The following is a 21409-nucleotide window of genomic DNA, read 5'->3' on the forward strand; positions in this document are numbered from 1 at the left end:
AAGTTTTTGAAATCTGAATTTTGGCTTGAATCTGTCATGTTCTTGGGTCATGTCGTCTCTAGAGAAGGAATTAAGGTTGATCCTCAGAAGATTGCAGCTGTGAAGAATTGGCCTAGACCTACAACTCCAACTGAAATTCGCAGTTTCTTGGGCTTAGCCGGGTATTACAGGAAATTTGTGGAGGGATTCTCCACTCTTGCCTCTCCATTGACTAAGTTGACGTAGAAGACAGCTAAGTTCCAATGCTCAGATACTTATGAAAGGAGCTTCCAGGAGTTGAAATCAAGATTCACTACGACACCGGTATTGACCCTACCAGAGGGTACATATGGGTTTGTGATATATTATGATTATTCAAGAATCGGACATGGGTGTGTTTTAATGCATCATGGCAAGGTGATAGCTTATGCTTCTAGGCAACTCAAGAATCACGAAAAGAACTATCCAACACACAACTTAGAGCGTGCGGCAGTGGTATTTGCATTGAAGATTTGGCGTCATTATCTATATGGGATCCATATAGATATATAGACGGACCATAAGAGCCTTCAATACATTTTCAAGCCGAAGGAATTGAATTTGAGGCATAGAATATGGCTTGAGTTACTCAAGGATTACGACATCGATAATCTGTATCATCTGGGGAAGGCTAATGTTGTAGCGAATACTCTTAGCCGGAAATCTATGGGTAGTTTGGCTCAGTTGGAGGCATATAAAAGGTTGTTGGCCAAGGAGGTTCACCGGTTGGCTAGTTTGGGAGTTCGTCTTGCGGATTCTAGTGAAGGAGGAGTGATTGTGCAAAATAGGGTTGAATCATCACTTGTTGTGGAAGTTTAAGAAAAGCAATACAACGACCCATTGTTGGTACAACTGAAGGAGAGGATTCATAAACATAAGACCATGGCATTTTCTCTTGGCATGGATGATGGTACACTAAGGTGCCAAGGCAGACTATGTGTGCTAGATGTGGATGGTCTCTCGGAAAGAATCATGACCGAGGCTCACACTTCCAAGTATTCTGTGCATCTGAGCTCTACAAAGATGTACCATGATCTTAAAGAAGTCTACTAGTGGAACGATATAAAGACGAATGTAACGAACTTTATGGCAAGATGTCCAAATTGTCAACAAATAAAGTCCAAGCATAAAAGGTTGGGTGGGTTGGCCCAGAACATAGAAATTCCTATGTGGAAATGAGAGATGATCAATATGGATTTTTTGGTAGGACTACCTCGCACTCCTCGCAAGTTCGACTTGATTTGGATGATTGGGATCGACATACTAAATCAACAAACTTCTTACTTGTTAAGGCTACTGACACAGCGGAGCAGTATGCTCAATTATATATCAAGGAAATAGTCAGGCTCTATGGCACTCCACTTTCCATCATTTCCGATCAGGGGCATAGTTCACAGTTAACGTTTGGAAGAAGTTTCAGCAAGGGTTGGGCACACAGGTAATCTAGTACAACTTTCCATTCACAGACCGACGGGCAAGCGGAGCAGACTATTCTGATGCTCGAGGACATGTTGTGCGCTTGTGTTCTTGACTTCAAAGGTAGCTGGGATGAGTCCAAGGTATGTTGGACCATAAAAAATCATTCAGAGGGTCGGTCAGGTGGCTTACAGGCTAGAACTACCTCCAGAAATATCCTTCGTGCACCTTGTGTTTCATGTGTCCATGTTGAAGAAGGTGATTGAAGATCTATCGCTTATTGTTCAAATTCCGACTATAAAGGTTAATGAAGAGTTGAGTTATGAAGAAATTCCAATTGCCATTCTTGATAGGCAAGTCCGGAAGTTGAGAAATAAAGAGATTGCATTCGTGAAAGTGTTATGGCGAAACCAACAGGTTGAAGAGGCCACCTGGGAAGCCGAGGAAGAGATGAAGAACAAGTACGCTAATTTATTTAAATAACTTATGTTAGGAATACTCCCTCTTGGTAATGCAATTTTTATGGCGTTGTTGCCGATGTTGTTTTCAAATTGTTTTACATCGTTATGTTGTGGTTATGCTATTAGGATTGGGTTCTGGGATTCACTGATAGGTGGATAGGCCCAATTACAGGGGAAACTCTACCGAAAAATTTGGAAATTTAGGTAGTTAGTCAAAAATTGGGGACTGTTGAGGTGTGAAGTAATGGCTGAATCACTGCGGATGCTAATGGCAGATTTTGACCCTCATTCGGGGAAAAAATGATCTTAAGCGGGGGAGGATGTATGGCCCCATAAAATCTTACCAAAAACCCTGGGTTCCGTAGTGTCGAGGTGGACTTATGTGTTAACGATTGTAGGAGTGAAGCAGAAACCTGAGCAAATTTTGGGACAAATATGCGGTCCATTCTACGGCCGCATAATTATTTTGCGGGACGTGCAATCCATCGCAAATCCCACATAAAATATTTTCAGAGGGATGTTCTGTGGCGCATTATGCGACCGCAGAATAAGTGTGCGGACCGCAAACTAGTCACAGAATGAAGTAGAAAATGCCAGTTCCACAGGGCCATTATGCGGCCCATTTTACGGACCGCGAAAGCTTTATGCGGTCGCATATGCAACCGCAGATTTGCATCGGGGCTTCATTTTTTTTTAATTATTGAACCCGATCCCATTCTTATAAAATAGCCTTAGAGATCATTTTAGAAGGTTAAAACTTACATTTATAGAGAGAGGCAGTGTCGTTGAGTGAGAGGGGGAGCTCCTAAGCTCATCATTCATCAATGCTTGCTCAAAGATGAAGAATTTGCAAGAACAATTCACTAGGTCTTCATTCTAGAGGTAAGGTTCTACTCCATAACCCTCAATTTCGTGATTTTAACTAAAAATAGTTAATAAGCCAAGAAAATTCTTGGGTGTGGGAGTTGTTTATTTTACATGCATGTACCATCAAGGGTAGTGGAAAGATTGTTGAGTTTGAGTAAACTTTGGGTGGTGGGATGAAAGAATCCACCATAGGAGGACCTTGAAACCTTAATGCATACCTAGTATTTGATAAAATGCTCAAGTGAGCTGGAACTATGAACTCATTCCTACTTTATGTTCAATTTTATTATATATCTAAATAGATCGAAGTGGCTAAGATTTTGGAACATTGTAGTAGTTTAAAAGCTCAAGGCGAGGTATGTTGGTTAAACTCTTCTCTTAAAATTGACCCCACAATATCCTTGTAATTCCCAGGATGCTTATTATAAATTGATTAATTCGAATAAGCTGTGTCTCAACGTAAGTATGCGTTCAATCTGTACCCTAACGATTCTTGTTATGTTGAGTTACCGTTTGAGAATGTGGTTTAAGTATGGGTTGTGTGGCATTGTGTTGTGATTTAAAAACATGTTTCTAATGAAAGTTATCATGTCAATTGTGTAAGAAATCACATGTTCCTAAGACCCTAAATTGCTCAAATAAGTTTTTAAAGTCTTGATTTGAAAGGCCTTGTTGTCGAGTATCCACAATGGTATTTGAAAGTAAAAGACGAGAGCATGAAATATGATCTGCGGCCACGTGCCAAGAATTGTATTGCATTATGGCCAATGGTGCCAATAAAATGAACGACATGTAAAAGAATATGAAATGAGTGATAAATTCGTTTATTAATAAATGCTTTGGGAGTATTGTTTAGTCACTGAGGAAGGGAAGGTCAAAATAACCTAACACCGAAACTACACATGCCGGTGTAGGAGTAATTGAGGGGTAAATCCCCGCATTAATGTGATGGGGTTGTTTCCCCTTATATGGGATGATATTTATGTGTTGAGATATTTCCCCTTCAATGGGATGGGATTATTGCTAGTAAGATGTGATGCCGACCCACAAGGCATTGTGATGAGACGGCATAGACGATCGGGCAGAGATCCGATGCCATGCCGCGCACATGGTGGTATTGTGAGTGGATGTCTCAGGGTGAGACGGCTTAGCCAATCGGGCATATATCGAACTTCGTGCTAAAACACTGTGGTATATCGATGCTAAAGGTCTCCCAATTTAAAATATCGAACTTGATTGAAATTTACCTTTCCCTAACATGACCTTTTTTTCCTATTTGGGTCTCTTATTGATTTCATGTTTCTTTCTCCGCTTATTGTTACTCGTTCTATCAAGAGGGTGTTTAGATTTACATACTAGTACTATTTTATATGTACTAACGTCCATTTTGCCGGGGGTGTTACATCTTTAATGGATGCAGGTGATTCCATAGCAGGTGGTGATGATCAGTGATAGCAGCATACCATCTCCTCAGCTGACTTGGTGAGCCCCACTGTACTTCGGGGTCCTATATCTCTTATTCTCTTTTCATATCATTTCGAGGTATACCCGGGGCCTTGTTGCCGGCACTGGCTTATCACTCTTTGGTTATGTTGGAAGCTCCGTAGATATAGTGTGGGTTGTATCTTATTTTGGGAAAGTTGAACTTAACTTGTTGTAATTGTACCATTTGTTTTACTTTCACTATGAATGTATAATGTCTTGCTATGGAAACTTGTTTACGACATAACTAATGAAAACGAACTAGTGTTATTCACATGACCTCTTACTGTCTAGCTAATGAAATGTATTCATCTCTTTAATCATGGGTGAGTTGGGTAGACGACATTGTGCAGGCTTGCTTGACCGAGGTAACCATGTGGAGCGCTGGTCGCGCTCCCCAAGGTCGGGGCGTGACATATATGGCCTAAACATGATTTCTAACATGGATCACAGCGCAATTACTCTAACACATAGGAATTTCATGGATAGTAACAACATAGATAACTACACAGCACCACAAAATCAATCGAGTCATAATTCACACGGTGCACGCCCACACGCCCGTCACTTAGCATGTGTGCCACCTCAACTCCAACACATAACACGTATATTCAGGTATGCATACCCTCAGCAGAAAGTTTAGAAGTATTACTTACCTCGAACTAACCGAATACAATACCGAGGAAGCCAAACAATACTCTAGAAACGCCATCCCGTGCGTACCGGCCTTTGAATGGCTCAAAACTAGCCAAAAGTAACTCGAGAACATCGGATAATGCCAAAGGAAATGAACCCAATCGATAACGGTCGAATCTTTAATCAAAAGTCCAAAGTCAACTAAAAAGTCAAACCTGGGCCCGCACCTCAGAATTCGACGAAACTCACAAAAATCGACAACCCATTTAATTACGAGTCCAACCATACTATTTTCACTCAAATCCTACTCTGAATCGATGTTCAAAACTCAAAAAAAATCACTTTTTGAAATTTTAGATAAAACCCCCCAACATTTCACTTTGAAATCATCAATCAAATGCGAAAAACGAGGATAGATTCATGAAATATATCCAAAACCGAGTATAGAATACTTACCCCAATCCGTATGGTGAAAATTGCCTCCAACGTCTCCAAAGTTCGAGCTTCTCAACTCAAAATATGACCAAATGAACAAACCCTCAATATTGTATGCTTCTATTCAGTTGTTCTATCTTTTTTCTTGTGCCAAACGATCTGCAAACTCACTTTTGATGCATCCAATAGATTCCTCGTGAAATTCCAAGCTTTTGAATCACTCCATTTGACCTTATAACAAAGGATATATGTTTTAATATTTGAAAATAGTGTAGATGTTTAAATACGAATTCAGTGGCAATTTCGAAATTAATCTGAAAAATTTGACAACCCAATTCTTAGTAAAATGACCATAAATTCTGCATACGAAGTCGAAACTTGATGATTTCAGTGGCTATAGTTCCAAAATTATGATACAGATATAATTGGTTTAGTCAAAACAAGAATCAAATGTCGTTTGCTCAATATGGCAACCTTTACGCTCAAATCGACGTCGAAACTGAAAACAATCACCATACAGCCCAAACTTATCCAAAACTCATTGGAATTTAACGAAACTTTGTGGACATGTCCAATTCTTAGCAAAATGACCATAAATTATGAATATGATGTCGAAACTTGATTATTTCAGTTGTTATGGTTCCAAAATTATGATACAGATATAATGGTTTAGTCAAAACATGAATCAAATGTCGTTTGCTCAATATGGTAACATTTATACTCAAATCGACGTCGAAACCGAAAACAATCACCATACAACCCAAACTTATCCAAAACGCATCAGAATTTAACCAAACTTTGTGGACATGTCCAAAATTATCATACAAACCTATTGGAATAATTAAAAACCTGATTCCGAGTCTATTTACCTAAAAGCCAAACCTTGGTCAACTTTTCCTATCTAAAACTTCTAAAATGAGAATCACTCTTCCAAATCAATCCCAGACCGCTCGAAAATCAAAACCAACTATGCACGCAAGTGATAATACATAATATAAAACTACTCAAAGTCTCAAACTACCGAATGGAATGCTAAAGCTCAAACGACCGGTCTGATCATTATAATATTATTAATATTGAAAAGTTCTAATGGACAATAAAGATACATGAAGGCTGAATCCAGAAAGGTTTTATTTTACCTGTGATAAAATATTAGTAAATTCTGTATTTATAAATTAACAATGTGAAATCTTTTAGCGGACTCGGACATGCAATTTAGGTGCCATTGTGGTAGAATGTCTAATGGGATAGTGGGAATCTAAAGAAAGATTCACATACTTTAACAGGACAACATAAATTGAGAACTACGTCACAAAAAAGCCCTCTCCATCAAATGATCCTTCATAGTTCTGTTTATAGATTCTTTTAATTACTATCTTCTAGGAGATTATGATATTTTTTGTGCAACTACACTCCATCCTATATCTTTTAAATTTATCACCCTATTCTTTTTTTCTACTTTCTTTTAATTACAGTTCTATAGGAGACTGAATCATATTTATGTAACTGTACATCATCCTAGATTTTTTTGATTGATTATTCTGGTCCATTTTCTTTGAAATAGTGTTTCTAGCATGCTTATATTGTGATTGTAGCTATTGATCATGTTCCCCGGATCTTATTATGTACAATGGTACTCATCTTGGTTGTTAATAACATTTTACATCAAAAATTATGGTTTGAATCACATATTCATTTTTATATTAATTTTTGCAAAATAAAAAACGCTGCAAAATATAAACAAGTTTTGGGTATAAATGATCACACCTTACTGCTTATCCATCCTATAAATTTGAAGGTTGTTGTCTATATGAAATGAATTGTTTAATCAAATATCGAACCTGTGCACTGCACGGGCTTTCATTTCTAGTGCAACTAGCTAAAACATACTTCATAAATATACAAGACTAGAAGACCTAGACTTGTCTATTCTCGCCAGGTCCCCCATAGAGTACAAAATGTTGACGCTTTGCAGCTTGCCAATGAGGTATATCAACAACCTTGTATAAATCAGGATTGTCTGCATATGCAGTAGTTTTATCTTCATCTATGGTCTCACCTTTATTATTTAGAACTGTAATCTTTCTACAATAAGCTTCATGACCTGTGTTTCCAATGGGTAAAAGTCCGGAGTCCATTGGGGGTCCGGGCACACCTGTAGGACTATATACTACTCCTCCCCACTCAACATTTGTAGCAAAGCTTTTTAAATCAGTGAAGATCCTTTGAGGCCAAAATCCAATTTGTTTATAGTCCTCTTCAAGCAAGAGCCACCAATTCCCGTTGACCAAATCCTTTTATTTTTAATAACAAGTGTCTAGGTTAGTATTTTTGTGTATACACTAAAAGATTTTATAGAAACTTAATAAAAGAAAGATAAAGCGTACCCGATCGATGGACATGGTGTCCTCCCATGAAGCTTCTCCAATTTGTGAAATAGTATCGTATACCATATCAATAGGTATCTTAGTGTTCACCAATACAAAGCCAGGGCATAGTATATTGAAGCAATGTATATTATCAGCCTATTTATAAAAATTTCTCTTACATAAGTTATGAAAATTAAGGTACATAGATAAACCAAATTTTATGTACTTGATAATAAAATCATAGGAGTATATTTAGATATTTAACTTACTTGAAAATGTATAAATAGCCTAGTTTTAGTATCCCCGTAAAGTGTTGGATCCACCTAGAGCACGAAATAAATTTATCATGATAATTGAATGGAAGCTTACTGATAACAATTTAAACTTGCATCTAGACAACAACAATAACAACAACAACAACCCAGTATAATCCCAATAGTGGAGTCTGGGGAGGGTAGTGTGTACGCAGACCTTACCCCTACCCTGGGGTAGAGAGGCTGTTTCCGATAGACCCTCGGCTTTCTCCCTCCAACAACTCCTCACCTTACTCTTGGGGTGACTCGAACTCACAACCTCTTGGTTGGAATTGGAGGGTGCTTCCCACTAGAGCAACACACTCTTGTCAAAACTTGCATCTAGAGTATAGTATATATTCAAAATTATCACATCGTCTTTTCCTTTATTCTCCTAACCAACCCTACTCAAAAGAATAAATAACTTAAAAAGAAATAATGATGTCAAATTGAAAAGAAAATAATTAATTTTATGGCATAAGTATTGAACTTACTCTCTATCCAACTTGTACAATATCTGACCCTTTTTGAATTTTCAATCGACATGCACTATGTTGCTGACCGAGGATTCCATAAACTAGCTGCCATTGTTGCTCCCCCAAACTTATTATTTGGATCATTTTGAGTTCGAGCTATTGCAACCTGAATATAATAATTAATTCATGGTAAAATTAAGTGCATCCAAATTTAGCATGTTCATATTTGCTTGAAATCTTAATATTTGTTTTACAACAAACAACGAGGGGCCAAGGAAAGAGTGAAAAATTAAAAGAAAGCTTGAGTAAGACTTAATTTGTGCCTACTCTAAGACAAGTGAAGGCAAGCGGCCAAAGAAAATCCACTCACACTACTAAGGTGCTATTTGTACATCATTCCCTTTTATAATTTTAAAATTGAGAAAATGACCTTTTAGATCTTTTATGTGTAAAATATATCTCTTACGTGTAAAAGTAAATCTATCGTGTGTAAAAAAAAAAGAGGTAGGGTCATAAAACTAAACACAAGTTTGTAAAGAGCCACAAACCGAATTGACTCCATTGCTATGTTTAACTATTTTCATAAATATTAAATCCAAAAAAGATATATATTTATATATTTTCTCTTTTATATTTGTTCACTATATTAAAAAAATATTTTTAATTGTATTTTTTCATTTAGAAAATCAAGAGAAAAATAAATTATTTTTCATATATTACCCTTATCATTAACTACTTATTCCTAAATTATTTTTTAAGATTTTGAAATATTGTCATTATTATAAGTATATGATAAAATATGCACTTCTTGAGAGTATCAAGTAAGCTTAGCTCAAAAAAGAAACAAAAGAAATTCTACATATCAACTCTATTCTTCCACATGTATACCTTGTATCCTTGCGAAGATTTGTATTTTCTTTTTGGCTCACTATTGTTAGCCTGTGAACAAGCAGGTAAATATATAGATATATATGAGATTAGTCGCGATACTTGAGAAGTAAACATATTTAATCTCTTAATGCATGACTTTTTTGTAAGTCTTACTTAGTTTGATGAATATTTATACTGTTATATCTATAAAGATTATATTGTTTGAACGTGAATTATTCAAGCGAAAGCTATTAATTAGTATAAAATTATCTTACAACAGCCAATTGGACACCAAATGTTATATCTTCCGGTGGTGGAATATGTCTTTGTCTAATAAGATCTTCTTTGCCAATTCTTTTAATAGGAACTGTTCCAATGGGACAACCTTCACCGTTTAGCCATATTGTTGATAACCCACTAGTTGTAGAGGTACCTGAATTCTGCTTTAACTTATGTAAAGTAGGTTTCATCTGTCCATCCAAAATTAAGAAGATTGTATGTCACAATTTTATATTTTTATATAAAAAAGTCCATGGTAAATGGAGATTAGAGACATGCCTCATGATGAAAATTATGATTCTGCATCAATGGATGATCAAATGCAGGTTGCTTGTAAAAATTCACACAAAAGTATAAATCCCCATATGTAGTCTGCGTGCCAAAAAAATCATAAAATAAATAATCTCTAATATACTGATTGTGTATCTTGCTATCCGATTTGTAACTTTTGAATACATAAAAACTAGAATAATAACCAATCTCATAATTTATCATTTTATCCGTATTTAATTTGAGTTTCAACAACCAAAGAAGACTTTTATCAAACTAAATGTTCTGGCTTTTTTAAAATGACGAAATTAATATAAACACATAAAAAGTATTGTGATATAGAAGGTTATTTATTTTTAATACAACATATATTTTCAAAAAGGAAAAGAAAAGTCTATCTAAGAAAGTTTAGTTTGATGTTTTTAAATCTTCGTGGTCAAAGATGGATGATTTGCTCACCACCAAAGAGGTATGATGGGATGCTAATATCCCTTCACCCTTAGCCAAAGATTAATTTAGGTTCGAGCATTAAAAATAAAAAAAGATTTGTTATGGAGTATTTTGTCCATTAATGGGCCCTATGTGGTACAAATTTGGACGAATCCAAACCATGGATTCTGAATACCAATTGTCTATCCTAGAACAAAAATACAATTATCACTCGAGAGACTAATTAGAACTACAATGGTTTTCAACCAAAATGTATACCTTTATTGTTTTGACGGTTGGCTTGTTCAGAAGTTTAAGTTGCTTTTCCAATTCCAAGTCCTCTAGTTCCGAATACCTCTTTGTTTCTCCTTGAACCCCATTATAACTCAGAAGAAGAAAATATAGAACCAACAAAGTTCGTCGCTTAACTTTTTTTATTCATCACCATCGCCTGAATTCAAGATTTTATTTTAACAGGTATTAATGTCAACATATATACGTATGTACAACAAGCTAATATTCAAAAAAATAAATTAATTAACACAAGAAAAAATATACTAAACGAGCTAACTGTATATTAATACAAACATAAAAGCAACAAATGGTAAACTTACTTGATTCACTAGATGTATATATGAGAGATGAAGTTTGGAGCACTTGTAATTACCTTGGTAGCGTGAGTAAAATGATATATAACGGAGTTCGTAGAAGTCTTTTAAATTAATATAACTTTCTTGAGTACGATTACCAGAATCTACAGAAGATTTTATGTTAATGCATATTTGCTTACTTCTGACTTCTTAGTACAATCCAAAAAGATAATATGTCCATAGATTAATTCAAATTAATGCATATTTACTTACTTCTGAGTACAATCCAAAAAGATAATCTACCCATAGATTAGTTCAAATTAACAAAAAGCACGTAGATTATATGTTAGTAAAGATGGTATAGTATGAAAAAAATATAATCTGATATATCTATCTATTTATATTACTGAAAAAAAAATAATACTCCAACATTTAGAACATAACTAATATTACTCAAAAATCCAATCAAGTCGTAGTACACATGTATACGGGTAAAATCGGGGGTCAAAGTCTACCCCGATTTTCCGACGAGGAAACGAAGGGAGAACATGGGTCCGCAAGGTAGTAATTGAGGTCTGAGACCTTTCATATCGAGGCCCAGAGGGAGCAGACGATGTAAGCGTCATCGGATGTGGTAAAGCAACGCACCTCGGGCCAAGTATAAGGTATAGACCTCGGGAGACAAAATGAACGGTTGTGCATGGAGGATAGAGGGTTGTGATACTCGCCCTCAACCGGATATCACGGTGCTAATCTCATTTGATGTCGATTGCGGATCAACAATTACCACAAAAGAAAGATTTTTACTTTTTTTAGACTTCTATTAGGACTAAAACTCTCCTACTATATAAAAGGGAGGTTTTTCTTTTTATTTGACATGTTGTCACATGCGAATCAAAGCAATACCAGTTTATTTTTTGCCTTTTAGCTATTGTTAAAGTTTTGCTCATTTGTTCTGTTCTTCATTCACGATTGGGCTTGAATCGAGGGTCCAACCGAGGACAAGGTCATTAGTCAGTCTAAATTCAGGCTTGGCCATAATATTGCAACTGGTTTGACGTTTATTTCATTTTTAATTCATTTATTTGATATTCTTAATTGTTCATGTTGGATTAAACCACATATCCTTAAAATCTTGTACAAATTTAAGTGTTATCCAATATTGGGGTAAACAGTTTGGCGCCCACCGTGGGGCTATGGATAATAGTAGTGATTTGATACGAATCTCCATAACACACCATATTTTATGCTTGTTCTTTGAAGTCTTAATTTCAGGTCAATCCAAAAATATCAAACTCTCAGTCTGCTCACTTGAACGTTGACGCTGAGTTTGGCCATCACGGCAAAAATAATAATTTGATGCCTAGTAACAAGGTGCCTCCTGCTGATCCCAACAGTGTCCCAGTTGCTGATCTGGTCGATGCTAACTCGCAGCTGACCATCAACGTCAATTTGCCAACTGATCCCGAAAATAGTGTTCACGGGTAACTCGTAGGTGACCATCAACGTCAATTTGCTAATCTTCAAAATGTTGCAGGCTCAATAGGTGGCGATAGCGCAGCTGCAGAATCAAAGCCATGTCCCCAACAGGGTCGAGCCCGAACTATCACGACCCCAAATTTCCTCCGTAGGATGTCGTGATGGTACCTAGTCTCTAAGAGTAGGTAAGCCTATCAATACGGAATAATAATAAATATCTAAAATAAATAAACTACAATTCAAACAATTTTAACTCCCAAAACCCGGTAGAAATAAGTCACAAGCTTCTAAGAATTTATTCTCAATGTCTCTATATATCAAGGTCTAAAGAAAAATAAGGAAGCAACATAAAAATGATAGAAGGGGACTCTGGAGTCTGCGGACGCTGACAGATATACCTCGAAGTCTCCGTGCGTAGGTAACTCACTGACGTCTAGGCTGGTAAGATGTACCTGGATCTGCACAAAAAGATTTGCAGAAGCATAGTATGAGTACATCACAGCGGTACCCAGTAAGTGCCAAGCCTAACTTCGGTAGAGTAGTGACGAGGTCAGGTGAGGCCCTACTGGAATATAATAATGTCATGGTAAAATATTTAACAATATAGTAAAATAAAATGACATTGGAAATGAATCAAGTAGTATGTCACCATTTAATTACTCAAAATAATGTGAAATAATATCTCGTGGAAACAAAACAGAATTTCCTTTCAACTTTAAGAAAATCACAACAAATAATCAAGGGAACTACGACCATAAATCAATATCAATAAGGGCACTCCCGAGGTACCGCCTCGTAGTCCCAAATCAAAAATAAATTCACAATATCTCATTTCCTTATCTCACTGCGGGAGCCTTCACAATTTATTTTTAAAAAAATATTTCTTTTTCCGAAAAAGCATCCCGCGTTTTAGCCATCCTTATCATACCGCATGACTTCTAGTAGTTTTTCCTACTAGCCACGCGTATCAAGCCACCCTTATCTCACTGTATGTGTTTCAATATCCAGACCATATACAACCGCATGCATATCCATATCACAATATATCATAATTTACACCTCATATATCTTGCCAAAATAATTCAACAACAATATATTTCTATAATAAAGAGCTCACGGCTGATGCCAAAATAAATCATCAATAATATATTTCCACAACAAAGAGAGCTCACGGCTCCATCACAATGAGTACAAAAATCATACAAAATATTCAAGAATAAATAATTCAGAAAAATAATATTTAAAAATCTTTAATATGTTGCTTCAATATCAAATTTAAAATGTCAAATACTTCATATTAATAATGTTTAATTTAAAGAAAATCACCCTTCAAATAATGCACAGAATAAAAGAAACCAAGTTTCAACTAAACAGGTATAACAATTAGCAGGAAACGGTCAAACAAATTTAAGGTATATATCTCAGATCAATGATGAAGAATAAAACAAGATAAAATAATTTAATAAATGCGCAACAATGATCTATACAATTTAAAAATATAATCTTTTACATTTAGCCCGTGTACACACTCGTCACCTCGTATACACGACTTTCAACATATTTCAATAATCACATCAATATCAATTCTAGGAAAAATTTCCCCCACACAAGGTTAGACAAGTCACTTACCTCGACTTGCTCCAATTTAACAGAGTATTATACTTTTTACTTGATTTTTTGACTCCGATCGACTCGTATCTAGTCATAGTTAATTCGATACAGTCAACAAAAATTATAAAAATCAATTTCATAAGAAAATACTATATTTTCCAATAAAATCCGAAATTAGCTCAAAAATCGTCTGTGGGGCCCATGTTTCGGAATCTGGCGAAACTCAAAATATCCGACAACCCATTCAATTACGAGTCCAACCATACCAGTTTCACTCAAATCGACTCCAGATCGACACCAAATCCCAAAAAATAATTTCTATGAGATTTCTAAAATTTTCCCAAATTTCTATCTCAAAACACTAATTAAATGGTGAAAACAATGATATATTCGTGTATATTGACCAAATCCGAAATAGAATCACTTACCCCAATGTTTTTCCTTGAAAATATATCAAAATCGCCTCTCCTCAAGCTCCAATTCATCAAAAATGGCAAATGGGACGAAGTCCCCTGTTTTTATAACTTACACATCTGTTAGGGAGCCCGATTTGCTAGGGAGCCCGATTTGTCAGGGTGCCCGATTTGTCAGGGAGCTCGATTTGTCAGGGAACCCAATTTGTCAGGGAGCCCGATTTGCTAGGGAGCCCGATTTGTCATGGAGCCCGATTTGTAAGGTAGCCCGATTTGTCAGGGAGCCCGATTTGTCAGAGAGTCCGATTTTGACAGGGAGTCCGATTATGACAGGGAGTCCTATTGTGACAGGGAGTCCGATTTTCACAAGGAGCCCGATTTTGACAGGCAACCCGATTTTGACAAGCAGTCCGATTTTGACAGGCAGCCCGATTTTGACAACATTTCCAGCAAAATAATTGCAGCATCTTTTGTAGCAACTAAGTCCCACATTTGATCCGTTAACCATCCGAAACTCACCCGAGGCCCTCGGGACCTCAATCCAATACACCAACAAGTCCTAAAACATCATACGAACTTATTTGAAACCTCAAATCAAGTCAAACAATGCTAAAATCACAAATCACACCCCAATTCAAGCTTAATGAAACTCAAGAATTTCCAATTTATACATTCGATGTCGAAACCTATCAAATCAAGTCCGATTGACCTCAAATTTTGCACATAAGTTATAAATGACATAACTGAGCTGTGAATATTTTCAGAACTGGATTCCGACCTTGATATCAAAAAGTCAACTCCCCGGTCAAGCTTCCAAACTTAAATTTCTATTTTAGCCACTTCAAATCTAATTTAACTACGGACTTCCAAATAAAATTTTGATCATGCTCCTAAGTCCAAAATCACCATACGTGGTTTGCACATAATTCGACATCCGGTCACTATTTGAACTTAAACTTTTAATTTTTCATCAAAATTCCATATCTCATGCTAAGGAACTCGAAATTAAATTCCGGGAATATGCCCAAGTCCCAAATCACGATATGGACCTACCGGAACTGTCAAAACACTGATATGAGTCTGTTTGCTCAAAATGTTGACCAAAGTCAACTCAGTTGAGTTTTAAAGCTCTAATTCACATTTTAATCAATTTTTCAAATAAAAACTTTCCGGAAAATTTTATGGACTGCGCACGCAAGTCGAGGAATGATAAATAGTGCTTTTCGAGGTCTTAGAACACATAATTAATTATTAAATTTAAAGATGACATTTTGGGTCATCACATTCTCCACCTCTAAAACAAACGTTCGTCCTCGAACGGAGTTAGAAAAAGTTCCTGAGCTGGTGAATAAGTGTGGATAATAGTTACGCATATCATGCTCGGTCTCCCAAGTCACCTCATCAACCGGATGACCCTCCACTGAACCTTCACGGAAGCAATGTTCTTTGACCTCAGCTTTCGAACCTGCCTATCTAAAATAGCCACTAGTTCCTCAACATAAGATAGATCCTTGTCCAACTGAACCGAACTGAAGTCTAACACATGAGACAGATCGCCGTGATATTTCCGAAGCATGAAAACATGGAATTCCGGATGAACTACAGTGAGACTAGGTGGTAGTACAAGTCTGTAAGCCACATCTCCAACTCTTTCAAGAATCTCAAAAGGCCCAATATACCTAGAGCTCAACTTGCCCTTCTTCCCGAATCTCATCACACCCTTCATAGGCAAAACCCGAAGCAATACCCGCTCACTAAGCATGAATGCAACATCACGAACCTTCCGATCCGCATAACTCTTCTGTCTAGATTGGGCTGTACGAAGCCGATCTTGAATCAACTTAACCTTTTTCAAGTCATCCTAAACCAAGTCTGTACCCAATAGTCTAGCCTCACCTGGTTCGAACCAACCCACTGGAGACTGGCACCGCCTACCATACAAGGCCTCTTACGGAGCCATCTGAATGCTTGATTGATAACTGTTGCTGTAAGCAAACTCCGCGAGTGGTAAGAACTGATCCCAAGCACCCCCAAAATCTATCACACACGCACAAAGCATATCTTCCAATATCTAAATAGTGCATTCGGATTGCCCGTCCGTCTGAGGGTGAAATGATGTACTCAACTCTATCCGAGTACCCAACTCATGTTGTACTGCCCTCCAGAACCGTGATGCAAACTGCATACCCCGGTCAAAGATGATATATACTGGTATGCCGTGATGTCTGACAATCTCGCGAATATAGATTCGAGCTAACTGCTCGGAAGAGTAGGTAGTCATCACAGGAATGAAATGAGCTGACTTGGTCAATCTATCCACAATCATCCCAAGTGGCATTGAACTTCCTATGAGTCCGTTGGAGCACAACAATGAAATCCATAGTGATCCTCTCCCATTTCCATTTTGGAATCTCTAACTTCTGAAGCAATCCACCCGGTCGTTGATGCTCATATTTCACCCGTTGACAATTTAGACACCGAGCTACATACTCCACTGTGTCTTTATTCATCTGCCTCCACCAATAGTGCTATCTCGAGTCTTGATACATCTTTGCAGCACCCCGATGAATGGAGTACCGCGAACTGTGAGCCTCCTGTAGAATCAACTCACGCAAGCCATCCACATTATGTACACATAGCCTGCCCTGCATCCATAGTACACCGTCATCTCCAATAGTGACTTCCTTGGCATCACCATGCTAAACTATATCCTTAAGGACAAGCAAATGGGGGTCATCATACTGACGCTCCCTGATACGATCATAAAGAGAAGACTGAGAAACTACACAAGCCAAAACTCGACTCGGCTCGGAAACATCCAATCTGACAAACTGGTTGGCTAAGGCCTAAACATCCAAGGCTAAAGGCCTCTCTGCTACCGGTAAATATGCTAAGTTGCCCAAAATCTCTGCCTTATGACTCAAGGCATCGGCCACTACATTGGCCTTCCCAAGATGATAGAGAATGGTGATATCATAATCCTTAAGCAACTCCAACCACCTCTGTTGCCACAAATTAAGATCCATCTGTTTAAACAGATATTGTAGACTTGCTGATCGGTGTAGACCTCGCAATGGACACCGTACAAATAATGCCGCCAAATCTTCAAGGCATGAACAATAGCTGCTAACTCAAGGTCGTGTATAGGATAATTCTTCTCATGCACCTTTAACTGTCTGGACGCGTAGGAAATCACCCTACCGTCTTGCATTAACACTGTGCCGAGACCAATACGCGATGCATCATAATACGCAGTATAAGCCCCAAAACCTGTAGGTAATACCAATACTGGGGCTATAGTCAAAGCAGTCTTGAGCTTTTGAAAGCTCTCCTCACATTCTTTGGTCCACCTGAACGGAGCACCCTTCTGGGCCAGTTTGGTCATAGATGCAGCAATAGAAGAGCAACCCTTTACAAATCGGCGATAATACCCTGCCAAACCAAGGAAACTCCGAATTTATGTAGCTGAGGACGGTTTGGACAAACTCTGCACTGCTTCAATTTTCTTCAGATCTACATTGATCCCCTCACACGAAACTATATGACCCAAAAATCCCACTGAATCAGGCCAGAATTCACACTTTGAAAATTTTGCATGTAACTTCTTTTCTCTCAAAGTCTGAAGCACAGCCCTCAAGTGTTGTTCATGATCTTCCCGACTCCGGGAATACACCAGAATGTTGTCAATAAACAAAATGATGAAAGAATCAAGATAGGTTGAAATAAACTATTCATTAAGTGCATAAATTTTGCTGGGGCGTTGGTCAGTCAAAAGACATCACAAGGAACTCGTAATGACCGTACCAAGTCCTGAAAGCCGTTTTTAGGATATCTGGCTCCCGAATCTTCAACTGATGATAGCCTAAACATAAGTCAATCTTAGAGAAAACTCTGGCACCCTGAAGCTGATCAAATAGATCATCAATACGTGGCAATGGATACTTGTTCTTCACTGTAGCCTTGTTCAGCTAGCGATAATCAATACACATCCTCATAGAACCATCCTTCTTTTTCACAAATAAGACAGGAGCATCCCAAGGTGATACACTGGGATGAATGAAACCCTTATCAAGCAACTCCTGTAACTGTTCTTTTAATTCTTTCAACTCTGTTGGGGCCATACGATATGGTGGAATAGAAATGGACTGAGTACCCGGTAATAAATCAATGCCAAAGTCAATATCCCTGTCGGGTGGCATACCCGGAAGATCTGCTGGAAATACATCAGGATAATCCATCACTACAAGAACTGACTCTATATTAGTAGTATCAATACTAACATCTCTCACATAGGCCAAATATGCATCACACCCCTTCTCAACCATTCGTTGAGCTTTAAGAAATGAAACAACCCTGCTATGAACATGATCTGAGGTACCTCTCCACTCTAGCCGTGGAAGACCTGGCATAGCCAACGTCACCGTCTTGGCATAACAATCCAGAATAGCATGATAGGGCGACAACCAGTCAATGCCAAAAATAATATCAAAATTCTCCATACTGAGCAATAATAAATCAGTGCTAGTCTCAAAACCGCTGATAACAATTAAACACGACTGATACACGCGGTCCACAATAATAAATTCACCCACGAATGTAGATACATAAACAGAAGAACTCAAGGAATCACGTGATATGCCCAAATACGGGGCAAAATAAGATGACACATAAGAATAAGTGGAGGTTGGATCAAAAAAGACTGATGCATCTCTATGACAGACCAAAATAATACCTGTGATAACAGAATCAGATGCAACTGCCTCTATCCTAGTAGGAAGGGCATAATATCTGGACTGGCCTCCCCATCTAGGGCGACCTCTACCTGCCCGACCTCTACCTCTGGCTTGCTGTGCAGGTGGAGTGGCAACTGGTGTAGTAATCATGGTCTGAGAAGCCTGAGGGCCCTGTGGAATAAGTGGGGCCTGAGAAATCTGTGGAGGTGCACCCCTCCTAAATCTAGGACAATCTCTCATAATATGCCGAGTGTCACCACACTCAAAACAAGCCCTCGGAGGACGTGGCTGCTGGGACTAGCTCGTGCCTGATCGACTAGACTGCCCGCTGAAAGCACCCCGTACAGGAGGTACAGAAGACACTGGTGGTTCATAATATGGAACCTGAAGTCTGGGAGTAGCCAAAATACCACTGGAAGCTGGAAGTTCTGAATGAATAGGACGACTCACATAACCTCTACCATGACGGGCTGTAACTGGGGCACGAGAATTATTATATGTGCCAGAATCTCGGGGTCTCTTAGCTTCCCTCTCTTCCCTTTCCCGGATCCGCATACCTTCCAATCTCCTAGCAATTGACACCACATGTTGGTATGTGATGTCTATCTCTAGCTCTCGGGCCATACTGTATCTGATATTAGGGTGGAGACCCTTAATAAATTGCGAAACCGCTCTCGAACAGTAGCAACTAAGGCTGGTGCATGCCTCGCCAAATCATTGAATCGGACCGCATACTCTGACACAGTTATAGAACCCTAGCGCAGTTGCTCAAACTTTGCGCGCCATGTATCTCTAAGACTTTGAGGAACATACTACCTTAAGAACATATCTAAAAATTGAGCCCAAGTGAGTGAAGATGCCTCAGCGGGACTATCCAACTCATATGTCTGCCACCACTGGTAGGCTGCTCCTCTAAACTGGAATGCCGTGAAAGAAACCCCACTAGAATCCACAATACCCATAGTACGAAGGATATAGTGACATTCCTTCAGAAAACCCTGAGCATCCTCTTAAGCTAAACCGCTGAAAGTGGGAGGGTGGTACTTCTTATACCTCTCGAGTCTAAGCTGCTCCCCCACTGAAACTGCTGTCCTAATCTCAGTCCGAACTGGGACAACTGGCTGAACTGGTATAACCACTTGGGCATGGTCAACTTGGGCCCGTGGCTCTGGAGTACGGGCGACAGGAGTCTGTGCTCCTCCCCCGGCCTGAGATGTCGCAGGAGCAAGTGGAATTAACCCTGCCTGAGCTAAAGTGCCAAACATGCTCAAAAGATGGGCAAGCGTCTCCTGAAGTGCATGAGTAGTAACATGCGTCTCAGGTGCCTGCTCTCCAACTGGAGCTACTGGTGGCTCTGGTGCAGCAGCTCGTGCAAATGCTCTGGCTGTACCATATGGTCTTCCTCGACCTCTGGCTCGGCCTCTGCCCCGACCCTGGGTGTCTGATCATCGAAGCAATTGTCTTTCTTGATTTCAAAGTTCTAAACAATTGTCTTTCTATTCTCTCACAGATGGTGAGGACACGCACAACTGGATCCGATGATCAGACACCCGCGCCCCTTGTTGTCAGGGAGCCCGATTTGTCAGGGAGCTCAATTTGTCAGAAAGCCTGATTTGTCAGGGAACCCGATTTGTCAGGGAGCTCTGTTTTCCAGGGAGGCCAATTTGTCAGGGAGCCCAATTTGTCAGGGAGTCCGATTTTGACGGGGAGTCTAATTTTGACAGGGAGTCTGATTGTGACAGGGAGCCCGATTTTGACAGGCAGCCCGATTTTGACAGGCAGCCCGATTTTGACAGGCAGCCCGATTTTGTCAGCATTTCCAGCAGAAATATTGCAGCAGAGTTTGCAGCAGCTAAGTCCCACTTTTGATCCGTTAACCATTTGAAACTCACCCGAGGCCCTTGGGACCTCAACCCAATACACCAACAAGTCCTAAAACATCATACGAACTTATTTGAAACCTCAAATCAAGTCAAACAATGCTAAAATCGCAAATCACACCCTAATTCAAGCTTAATGAAACTCAAGAATTTCCAACTTCTACATTCGATGTCGAAACCTATCAAATCAAGTCCGATTGGCCTCAAATTTTGCAAACAAGTCATAAATGACATAACTGAGCTGTAAAATTTTCAAAAGTGGATTCCGACCTTGATATAAAAAAGTCAACTCCCCGGTCAAACTTCCAATTTTAAGTTCCTATTTTAGCCATTTCAAACCTAATTTCACTACGGACTTCCAAATAAAATTCTGATCACGCTCCTGAGTCCAAAATACCATTC

At 38.6% G+C, this 21409-nt stretch overlaps 1 protein-coding gene across 1 annotated transcript; it reads right to left on the minus strand.

The window, feature by feature from the left end:
* Window positions 1-7231: 7231 nt before the first annotated feature.
* LOC104090212 (protein neprosin-like) lies at window positions 7232-9793 on the minus strand. Its single transcript, XM_070198406.1, has 4 exons — window positions 9599-9793; window positions 7954-8007; window positions 7703-7840; window positions 7232-7609 (listed from the first exon to the last, which is right to left on the minus strand). Exons 1-4 carry the CDS (start codon window positions 9791-9793, stop codon window positions 7232-7234), a joined length of 765 nt encoding a protein of 254 aa, XP_070054507.1.
* Window positions 9794-21409: the final 11616 nt, after the last annotated feature.

The sequence above is a fragment of the Nicotiana tomentosiformis genome, chromosome 3, assembly GCF_000390325.3.
Source record: "Nicotiana tomentosiformis chromosome 3, ASM39032v3, whole genome shotgun sequence".
NCBI classification, from domain to species: Eukaryota; Viridiplantae; Streptophyta; class Magnoliopsida; order Solanales; family Solanaceae; genus Nicotiana; species Nicotiana tomentosiformis.

Coding starts and splice junctions, on each gene's coding strand:
- LOC104090212 (XM_070198406.1), bottom strand. CDS start 9,793: ATGAAACCTACTTTACATAAGTTAAAGCAGAATTCAGGTACCTCTACA. Junction 7,841..7,953: donor GGCTATTTATACATTTTCAA/GTAAGTTAAATA, acceptor TTTTATAAATAG/GCTGATAATATACATTGCTT. Junction 7,610..7,702: donor ACACCATGTCCATCGATCGG/GTACGCTTTATC, acceptor TAAAAATAAAAG/GATTTGGTCAACGGGAATTG.